The sequence below is a fragment of the Papaver somniferum genome, chromosome 5 (assembly GCF_003573695.1).
Source record: "Papaver somniferum cultivar HN1 chromosome 5, ASM357369v1, whole genome shotgun sequence".
In the NCBI taxonomy this organism is placed as follows: domain Eukaryota; kingdom Viridiplantae; phylum Streptophyta; class Magnoliopsida; order Ranunculales; family Papaveraceae; genus Papaver; species Papaver somniferum.
Genome location: NC_039362.1, coordinates 157747686 through 157758993, shown reverse-complemented (window position 1 = coordinate 157758993; position 11308 = coordinate 157747686). Strand labels below are relative to the sequence as shown.

The window sequence follows — 11308 nt, the reverse complement described above, 5'->3', positions numbered from 1 at the left end:
AAGAAATAACTCCCAATTACTATTTCATGACCTTTTTTGTCCTGTAGATAGGGGTCCCCAATTACTATTTAAGGCCCCAATTCAGCCCTGTTAAAAAGTTCGGTGCCAAAAAGAGATTTTTGGGAGCTCTACTCCTGCCTCTGGCGTTTCTTGTCTGTACTGTTTTATCAAGTCCGGTGAGCTGCCTTCTAATCCCGAGTCCGGGTTTGCTTACTTATCGCCGATTCCACAGGTGTCTGACTAACCAGTCCAGAGTCATCATTCGTAACCGTTCAACTCCGAATGCTTCTCAGAGTTTTATCTACCAAACAAAAGTTTGGTAGTTCAAATCTCCCTAACATCGCCATTGTCGCTGCTCGTTTCCTTCACAGGTAAAAACAAAAAACCTCCATTAATTCATCTTTCCATAATCTCAATTTCACTCTTACTGTCTTTCTCATTTCATTTTCATAGGTTTGTAATGTCATGAATTGATGGTTTATGAGAGTGATTTTGGTTTTGGTCTACTATTTCAACTGCTACAGTCGTGTTGAGGTTCACATTGATCCATTTTTAGGTATAGGATCCGTCATTAGAAGACCCAATCCTAAGCCAATTACTCACCAAAGTAGTTCTGGATTTAAAATTTCATAAATAGAGGGGGAATAGTCCTTTCTTTCATTTATAACTTCGTAAAACCAAAATTTATTGATGTTTTGGTTCATGAGTCTGAGAATCTGTTCCACATATATTGCAATTTTTGGATAGACTCCATGAAGCTTCTTTCAATTATTATGGTTGTAAGGGACTTGAAACGAAAATAAATCAGTTTTCAGTTCCTGTTTTCTGCCAGCTTGAGTATCTAAGATCGATTCGGCTTCCAATGTGCACGATTTTATAAGGCTGCTAAATGGTTTTTGCTGTTTTGGCTCTAATCGAATGGCCTAGTATCTCTTGGGTTCAAGAAGAGTTCTATGCTAGTTGTACTTGGAGAATTGAACCTTTCATTTGAAGGGTCTGTCACAAAACAAGTATGACTTATTAGTCAGACCATCAGTTCACGTAGAGTTCTCCTGTTTCTTTGAATCTCAAAGAAAAGATGATTGATTAAGTCATCTGATCTGAGCATTGTTGGATTTCCAGCACAGGTTTCTCAGGGAAGGGCAAGATAATGGTTGAGAATACTAACAACCATGTCACGCGTGTGCTATTTTGTGGGCCTTATTTTCCCGCTTCTCACAACTATACAAGGGAATATTTGCAGAAGTATCCATTTATTCAGGTTTTGTTTTAACCATCTTATCTTTTGATCACCTAACTGATTCAAAGTCGTGGACTTGTCTTATGTTTGTTAGAAAGAGTCTTACTCTAGAGGTGTCGAACTAGAGCTTCCCATATTATTTGTATTCTTTTGCTTATATTGTGGTTGAGTAGTTTCTTGAACTTGATGTTTTTATGTAGGAGTTAAAGCTTGTTTTGCAAATAGTATAACCTATTTTGCACATTTTTACAAAATAATGCAGGTTGATGATGTCCCCCTTGATGATGTGCCAAACGTTATTGATAAATATCACATTTGTGTTGTGAAAAATCGACGCATAGATTCAAATGATATTGCTCGTGCAACTCAGATGAAGCTTATAATGCAATTTGGGGTTGGCTTGGAAGGTTTCCCATTATTCTTCATTCTTTTGGCTTTTGCAAATGTAAAATGTTTTCCATCATTATGTTATTCTAACACTGTGGATTTGTAGTTTTCAACATGGCTGAACATTTCTCTTTTCTAGGAGTTGATGTTAAGGCTGCTACTGATCATGGAATTAAAGTTGCTAGGATTCCTGGCAATGTTACTGGAAATTCAGCATCATGTGCAGAAATGGCCATATATCTGATGTTAGGTCTCCTGCGGCAACAAGTAAGTTACATCATCCCATTGTCTAAAAGGTACATGCTTAATTACCAGCTGAGTAGCTGAGTCTCCTGACTAATTTAGTTTTAGTTGAAACTTATTCTTCACTGTAAAAGGTGACCATTTTTATCCTTAGAATTCTTCTTTCTTATATCCTATATAACAGAAGGAGATGGAAAATGTCGTGAAACAGAAAAGGTTAGGGGAGCCTGCTGCAGATACCCTTTTTGGAAAAACAGTGAGTGTACTCTCTGGGCTGATTTGGTAATAATTTCCCATAGTTGTACTTCAACTTCTGTATATTATAAACTTTAGAAATGCATAATTACTTGTACAAAACCAACTATAATTTCCAAAACATTATTTTATAGATGTGTCTGTCAGAGGTGCACAGTTTGGCCATCTATTTAACCCTTTTGCTGCAGAGGTTGAAGCATCTGTACCTGCCTTTTAATCTTGGCATGGTGGATTGAACCTTTAATATATGCACTGCAGACTACTATGTCCACATTTATGGCAAAACTCTTTTCCCAACAGTTAGGTGGCTTGTGTACCATATTCATGTTCATTTTACAGGAATGGTCCCTAATATTATAAACTTTGTTGAGGCGTTGTATTTTATTGCTATAACCAGTGTAAATAATAAATTTTGATGAACTGGGCTTTATGTAAGGTTTGTCTTGGTTCATGCAGGTTCACGTACACACACACACACAAGAATGCTCTTATTATTAAGACCATAGTATTACTAATTTTACATAGTGTACTGAACAATTTCGTATATAAAACTTGTTTTGGTCGTGTAGGTCTTCATTATGGGATTTGGAAATATCGGGAATGACTTGGCTAACCGCTTGCGACCATTTGGTGTTAAAATCCTTGCAACAAAGCGAAGTTGGCAAGTAAAATCTCGAGATTCTTCTCTATCAAACGGTATTAAAAACAGTCATTACTCAGATGGTTGCCAGTGAGTTTCTATAGGGCGTTGTAGATGTTTTATTGATTATGTCCTCCATTGTGAATAAAATATTATCTGGTACTGCGCTTTAGGTTCCCCGGCTTTGGGTATGGAACACGATGACATTGGAGGTCTGGTTGATAAGAAGGGTGGTCCAGAAGATCTATATGATTTTGCCCAGGAGGCCGACATAGTTGTGACTTGCTTGCTTATGAACAGTGAAACAGTCAGTATTAGCTTCTCTTTTTCCTTTCAAATGCTGCAAAGTGGAGCAGGACTAGAATGGAAACCATTTTGCATTGAACTCCCATGTCCATAGCTGCACACTTCATCAGTTGACCTCGAGTCATGAATTCTTCACAGAAAACTTGAGGTCGACTGGTTCCAACACTGAGCATGGTCATGGGGGCTCTAATCCAGCTTATCCCTAAGCGTAGACTTTTTTCTGTAATGTGGATCATATTTGTAGTTGTACGACACCTGGGCTCTTAACCTCTGGTTATTGGGTTTTCAGGCTGGCATAGTGGACAAGAAATTCGTTTCCGCAATGAAAAAGGTCTGTTTTTTCTGTATAATATTTCTTATTTATCGTGAAAGGTTATTAGTATCCGTTAAAAATGTAACATTTCCTGTAAATTTTTTTTTTCATTTCTCAAACTTGGATGTGTGACTGGGATACTGGTATTCTGAAAATTTCAAAGATCATGAATACTCAATCGCTAATAAATTAATAAGTATGCACAAGTACAGGTTGTCACTTTATCATCAGGAAAGATCTATTAATTTGGTGTTAAAAATCAACTCAACTCTAGTTCATCTATTGATTGTTATGGCCATAACCATCATTATGAATTCCCTGACCCAAGTCGTAAAACCGAAACGTGTATTTATATCGTTGTACTACCTCCAGGTAAGTATTAGGAAGTGAAAATACCAAACTTTGAGTAATCATCTATATGGTCTTTTGCCTATTTATGAGTTTGTTTTTTCTGATTGAATTCCTTTAATATAGGGTGCTATGTTGGTTAATATTGCTCGAGGTGGTCTCCTGGATTATGATGCTGTTAAGTCCCACCTTGAGTCAGGTCACTTGGGTGGCCTTGGCATTGATGTTGCATGGACTGAGCCCTTCGATCCAGATGATCCGATTTTGAAGCTTCAAAATGTTCTAATCACCCCCCATGTTGCTGGAGTAACGGAATATTCGTACAGAGCTATGGCTAAGGTATATATCTTACAGATCATTTTGTGGATATGAGAAGTATTTTTAGCTTTAAGTTTCATATAATGCACTTTCATAAATGGGTCTGGCACATGCCACCATTACGAAACACATTATTTCTCACATATATTTCACCTAGTCAATTCTGATCTAAAGGATATTACATGATATCTGCCGTGACAGATCGAGGGTTAAAATTCATAGGTTCTCAACAATCTTAAAAGTGACCTGTCCAGTACTTAGCTCGGTAATGTTTCTGGCTGCTAGGCAGATCTTCCTTAAATATGGGTCCTCGCTATGCTTCGTTGTCTTGGAAAACTCATGGTACACTCAAATTTGGGATCCTCTGTGCGCTCAACAAGCCAAAGGAGGATTGTGGAGGTCTTACTGTTTTATATAGGCAAAGACAGATAATGGAGCCCCCATTCCAACTGAGTGCTCTACATTCTAGCCCCAATGCATTTGCTTCCCTTCTCCAGACCTCTTAAACTTCCTGACTATGCAATAACAATTTGTTAACCTGCTTAGTTCAGGCAGAGCCAGAAGTTGGGAGTCACTTCAATCACCTCCTTGGATTTCCCGAGTCTCCATCTAACTCTGATTTCCCATCTAGACGTAATTGGAGGATGATTTTTAACCTGCTTGCAACATCAGCTTTGGTTTGATGTGTTTCAGTATAAATTTAAAAGAGTTATATTGAGCATATCATGCTTGTAAGGAGTTTGTTATATCAAGTGAACTTCTCAACCTTATTGCTGAATTTTCACTTTTATACACATTACTTAAAAGCATGATATGAAACATGGTTTTACTGATATATTTTAGTAGGTTTTGTTTTGCTTAAGTTAATCAGGATCCTCACTAGTTACCTATAAATAGAGGGTGCACATTACGTCCCTCATCTAGTTGTTAGTTATTACACACAATCCGCCATCTGTTGATTGGATTGCATCCTATGTTGAAATGATGAATGCTGAACTGGTTCACCACCCTACACGTCCGTTCTGAGTGCACATGATAACATCCAGATGCACCATTATGTTGTCTTCCCTTGGTTTCTCTTTTCTACTAGAAAAGATTTCATTTCTTACCAGGTCTTGTTGCGTATTTGATGGTTTACCTATGTGGTGTTGGCAGGTTGTTGGCAATACTGCACTTGAACTTCATGCGGGAACTCCATTGACAGGAGTGGAGTTTGTGAACTGAATGATTAACAAGCAGACCAATGGACCCTGAATGCAACCCTATTTAAACTTGTAAGTTATTCACTGATCTATTCTAGAAACAGTATTTGACTCCAAACTAGAGCCAGAAACAGTTTCATTTTATTACTGTTTTATCTTCATGTACTCGATTGTCCTCTTACATCTCAGACACTGTAACAATCACTAGGCCCCTTTTTCAGTAGTGTCATCAAAAACTTTTGATGTTGTCTACATCTGATTGTCATATCTATTAGGGTTTTTGTGGTCTTACTGAAGTTTGGACAATATTTTGTCCAGAGAGGTTACTTCAAAGTATCATTCCAACTGTGTATAAAATGCTTGCTTCTTTGACACTATCACAAGGTTACTCTTAGGATACGCAGTTTCAATCTATAAGCTTGAGCAATGTGCATCACTGCGTGTTGATAGTTTGTCTTTCTTGGATAATGAATCAGTTTAATTTTTGAGTTTAATATTTAGGAAAATTTACTTGTTGAATTATCATTTCTAGGAGAAGGCCAACTTTGATAATGGTTTCAGTTTAATACAGACTGTGTATGACTGTATCAATAACTAGCAAGTGTTGTTTTGCAGAGAAATGTATTAAAATTGGACCATTATTGTGTTCTCTCTCTGTCTCCAAATCCTAGGTCGGCCAAATCAGCATTTGATGCTTACGTTTTCAATTCCTTGTTAGACTATTTTGAATACCTAACTTTCTATTCATTCATTTCACACCACCCAAAGTCCCACCCACACATTGTACAAGTGGGTCCCACATCCAAAACCCACCATCTCTATTCTCTATAACTACTTCAAGACCTCAACCAATACAAGGTAGTAGCACTGAGGGGTCTATATTTACCCTCCCCACATCCACTTCTACTACATTTTCTGCATTAAAACTTTTGAATTAGGTAGATAGACAAGGAGCTTACAGAGAAAGAGATATGAATAAGTACTCAAAGATCAGAGTTGTTAGGACCACTAAATCAAGATCAGTAGATTTTTCAGATCTTATTTCTCCATATCAAAATCCTAAGCCTACTACAAACACAATTCAGCCTGAATTCAACTGCAAAGCTCAACAGACAAGAACACAAGGTAACACAAACAGCAACAGAAACAAGGTTCTTGATTCCACTTCAAAGAAGCAGCAGCAACAACAGCATGAAAGTGATGTTGATCTTGATGGCGAGCAATTTGGTGTTATTTTGAGTAGAAACTACTCAGTTTCTTCATTTTCAAGTTCAAAAACTCAAAACTTTGGGATTACATCAGAGTATGATAAGAAACCCACAATTCAGTGTGCAGTGAGAAGGGTTTTCTCAATGAGAAAATCTTCAGCAGTTGCAGAAGATTATTGTAGAATTCATGACCAATTTGATCCAATTACATCACCCATTGCTAATGGAGATGATGATATTCATCAATTTCATAATTATCACACTGGATCCAAGAAGAAAAAGAAGAACAATAAGAGCAAGATCCTAAAAGTATGTAAGAGTTTTTTAGGACTTTAATCCCTTGATTTCTTTTGTTATTATTAGTATACATATATAATGATTTAAGTATTTTGTACTTTGTCATTGGTGATGCTTTTAAGGTGAAGTTTATGAGTTCACAAGTGGATTATCAAAAGCATTAGGTAGTCATTAGGCTCATTACAATTAATAGTTATAATAATTGTGGTAAAACTTTTTGTAAAATTAAAGGTTTTTGTAAAGCCTCTGATATGAATCATATGTCGTTTGACATCCGTCATTAGGTGGTATTTTGTTATCAAATCAACCACAAATCCTCTATCAGTGCTGCTACTAATTTTTGAGTTTATATTTCTTTGCAAAGAGTTGTCGTGAATGGAGTTTTTATGGTGCTGAAAATAAATATGGTTCCTGTGTTGCATGTTGAATCAGATGTGATTGACAAAAGTAATGTGTTCGTGCACACATGACCCTTGTAAAATATAGTTGCAAATGGAAATTAATTTTAAAATTAATTAATTGAAATTGAATAACCGAAATGCTACAAATATCCTGCATAACTAATGGAAGAGTAACAACATGAGCTTCTAAAAATATCAAAGAAATGTCAATATGGACGTATGCACGTCCTACTGCTGCCTAATATCGGTTTTAGCCGAAAGCTAGTCCTCTTCTGGCCATCATGGCCTTCAATGTGTTCCAAATTATTCCAACATCTGGTGTTCCTGGAGCAGGTTGATGCGTGCAGGCGTCGAAGCCGGGTGAGTCTGCAGGTCGTATATAACCTTGTTTCTCTTCCAGTTGTTCCGCAAAAGGCCACCTTTTCAATGAGTAATCCTCGTGTATTAATCTAAAATAATCCTTCAAGTCAGTTGCAATCTTTTCTTTTGTCCTCTCATCATAACTTGGCCATTTTTCTAATTCAACGAAACCAGTCCACTCACTTCCTGCAAAAGCGATATAAATTCCTTTCCCTTCGTCGCCTAAAATTCATCTTTTTTTTTTAGCTTTTCCTTCTCAACGTACTCGATCCAACCAGACATATCCATCGTATCCAAAATAAAACAACACTATCAGAGAAGTTTTCCAAACGCACACACAGAAAGATTGTTATAGCTAAGATCTAACAATAAGCCAACTATTTATATACCCATCTTTTTACGGTAAAAGGAAGTAGGAAGCCTAAACCGACTGCGATGGGATTTGGAAACCCTCTCTAGAAGACCTTATGGAAATCACCTCAAAAAAGAAATAGGTTATTGACACCATGGGCCTTTAGAAAATCCATGTTATATTCGAGTCATAGATAAACGTGTGAGGTTGACATTGACTGGTCGTAAAATTGGTTAAATTAGTGATGCCATGACAAATTTCAGAAACGGCTAACATTTCCGAACAATACATGCTTCAGTCAATCAATCCGAGCGAATGGTTTGACATGAAAAATATTACTCCAAGAGGGAAAATATTAATTGGTCTAAGTTCGGCCCATATAAGGTCTTAATCCAGGGCCCAACAGGAAAAAAAAAATTAGTCCCGGATCCTACAACAATTCGTCAAAAAAATCAACATAAACCACTTGAACCTACTTTATATTCTATCAAAAACAAATTAGGAAAATTAACGAAACCCAAAAGGAGATCATCAAAAATCCTTCACTTACTGTGAAGAAATAAAACAAAAATATGTTGGATATTTTCAATACATATTTGCCGCTACGAAAGGGGGTCCGGGGTGGCAGCATTTCGTAGAAATTTTTTCTTATTTTGAATTTCAAAGTCCATTTCGTTTTCAAGAATTTTCTACAGACGCGTCTCTTTCCATTAATGGATGCCTTTTGAAAGCGTCTGTTAAGATGAAGAGACATCTCCAAAAGGCATGAATCCCTCTATAAATTGCGAAGGTTTTCTCCCAATTCCAAACATCAAAATCTCCGTCTTTCCTTTTCTCTAAGCATCATCAGAATTTTTTACTATGTGTTCTTGGTTGGGTCAAGGGAGTTCAATGTATCTTGAAAGCAATATTTCATTGACAAATTGTACTCACCAATTTATTTTGGAAAGAGTCGAAATAATTGCTGAAAAGAATCCTAAGATCTTAGAAGTCGGTGATGACAACATTATTTTATTTTCTTTGTTTTCATACTCTGGTACCTAAATTTCCAACAAAAAATGCTTCAATTTTTCTGAACTAATTGAATATACATCTATTATACGCAATAAAAGAAAGGAAAAAAAAAACATAGCAGGTGACATAAATGGAAGAAAATATAAATTTATATAAACAAAAAAAATAATATTTGGAAATCTTAGTTAGGGCTACACACATACAGTTCGGCTCATTTTTTGATTGAACCATAATAGAAATCGATGAGCTCGATTTAACTGATTTAAAATATGTAGAACCACTAATCAGATTTGTTTCCGTTGATTCGAGCCGAACCGAGGCGGTACAGTTCAAAACCAATATGTTCCATCAACGGTTACTTGTTTAACCAAAATCACATAATTTACGCAAAATTAGTTAAAATTAAAACCGCTTTTTATTCTATCGGCGGTTAATTTTTTAACTAAAAATCATACAATTTATAAAAAATTAAATAAAGTTAAAATCATTTTCTAAGAACGCGCGATTGGGGATATAAAAAACAATTGGTGGATATAGGAAAAAGACAAAAACAGGATCCAAATACCAAATCTGGGTCACCCATTATCTAATTATTTTATGTAATTTCTAATGTACCCCTCACTAATCAGGATTAGTGATTAATAATAATTAGTAAAATCTTAAGATTTTTTATAAATGATTAATGTGTGTTATTATATGTTTTTGGGTGAGAGTAGAAGGAGGGAAAGAAAATTTGAGAGGGAAAATTATTTTGGTGAAAATGGAGGATGATTGTGAAGAGAGAATTGTTGCTGCTGAATCTTTAGCTCAACTACAACAAGGAGCATATCTTGAATCTTCAACTAATGACAACAACGCAAATTGCAAGTTTTTGTGGAACCAACACCTTTGGAACATGAATTTTATGAGCATGAAGTGTTTCGTGAAGAACCAACCCAAGAGAGTAAACTAGCTCAACATATAAGAACTCCCAATACTCAGGTAAAGCTGCGAAACGGTTGAAAATTTGATTTTTTTTCTTTGAATCCACCATATCTGCTGTTGTAAAAGCTCGGTACCAGCGTGGTCAAAGTATGAGTACCATGCCGGAACCACAAATACCGGCATAATATTCATACTACGACCATGCCGGAACCTTGATATCCCCCATGTTGAAACTAAAATTGGCATGGCATGCAACCAAATTACTATGCCGATACAAAAGTTAATTTTTACATACCACAGAATATTCTACGGAATATGCTACCGGCATGGTTGAATTCTAAGGTTACCATGCCGGTATTGCATGAAAAACATACAGAAAGCAGTGTCTTCCGAAGCTAAATATCGGCATGTAAAATACTGAAGGTTGTTAGTCAGAGCGTGCAACTTCGACCATTCTAGGTCCGGAGACGTATCTTCTTCTGCAATTGATTTGCCGATAACATTCAAGTCAAGAATGTTCTGAGAATCTTCAGGGATGAAGGTCATCTCCCCAAAAGGGAAGTGCATGGTATCAGTTCCACCATGATGCCTTTCGACGAAGCAATTGATAGTCACAGAATCAGGCTTCACATAATTTACAACCAAAGTATATAGACCAGAATCTCTTACTATTGTTTGGACCTCTTCACATTCCTCAGACAAATTCCAGCCATCCGTGGCCTGGTTTCGGCAAACACGCACAACCTTCTTATGATCCTATAATTAGGAGACAATACAATTAAGAGATTTTACATAAATACACAACAATATATATGCACAAGATAAATAATGCTTACATAGGTTTGATATATAGTACGATCCCACGAGTCCTTGTATCCAAATAGCATTTTCGGTGACGGAGATTCACCCCAAATTCTACCACGAGCAAGGTCAGACATCATGTCATCCTTATGAGGAAGGTGCGAACCTTTAACTTTTACTTTGACTATGCCTTTGGCCTTGCCTTGCATCGGTTGTTGACTTGGTATACCAACTTATCTTTGGCTTGGTAATTGACTTGGATGAACCTCATCATCTTCCTCCTCACTTTCCTCTTCATCATGCTCATCGTCCTCAGCTGTTCCAGTAGGTTCACGGATTACAAATCGACTACGGTCACCGCCACTCTCCCAAATTATCCCTCTTGTGTCAGCCCCCAAACTCTTTTTGCGGCCTTTTCCTTTACCTCGAGTAGGCAGAGACTGAGGAGTATCAAGACCGTCCTTCTTTCTACTCTTAATGACATCATCTTAGTTTTCCTTTGTTAGCTTCCTTGGATTTTTTCCTATATCAAAAGACACACGAAATGAATACAAGACAACACAATTTAATTCTTAATACCGGTATAGAATCACTAAAACAAAACAGTATCGGGACCAGAAATCATATTCATCAAGCAAATACCGCATGCCGGAACACAGTTCCGGAAATGTACAATAAATATCGACAATGAAGGTAGTA

At 36.7% G+C, this 11308-nt stretch overlaps 1 protein-coding gene across 3 annotated transcripts; it reads left to right on the top strand.

Moving 5' to 3' along the window:
* Positions 1-159: 159 nt before the first annotated feature.
* LOC113283353 (hydroxypyruvate reductase-like) lies at positions 160-6994 on the top strand. 3 transcript variants are annotated; one of them, XM_026532583.1, is made up of 11 exons: positions 160-371; positions 1123-1261; positions 1503-1647; positions 1767-1894; positions 2055-2126; positions 2695-2821; positions 2939-3072; positions 3361-3402; positions 3859-4071; positions 5206-5324; positions 5868-6994. In XM_026532583.1, exons 1-10 carry the CDS (start codon positions 283-285, stop codon positions 5272-5274), a joined length of 1158 nt encoding a protein of 385 aa, XP_026388368.1. In that variant the 5' UTR covers positions 160-282; the 3' UTR covers positions 5275-5324; positions 5868-6994. The 3 variants fall into 3 exon arrangements, with proteins under 3 accessions (XP_026388368.1, XP_026388369.1, XP_026388370.1); XM_026532584.1 differs by having other exon boundaries at positions 248-371; positions 1128-1261; XM_026532585.1 differs by lacking the exon at positions 160-371 and adding an exon at positions 893-1010 and having other exon boundaries at positions 1128-1261.
* Positions 6995-11308: the final 4314 nt, after the last annotated feature.

Bases quoted from the DNA above. Each gene is read 5' to 3' on its own strand.
- LOC113283353 (XM_026532583.1), top strand. From the start codon at position 283: ATGCTTCTCAGAGTTTTATCTACCAAACAAAAGTTTGGTAGTTCAAAT. The intron at 1,262-1,502 runs GTTTTGTTTTAA...AAAATAATGCAG, and splicing joins AGAAGTATCCATTTATTCAG to GTTGATGATGTCCCCCTTGA. The intron at 2,822-2,938 runs GTATTAAAAACA...ACTGCGCTTTAG, and splicing joins AGATTCTTCTCTATCAAACG to GTTCCCCGGCTTTGGGTATG.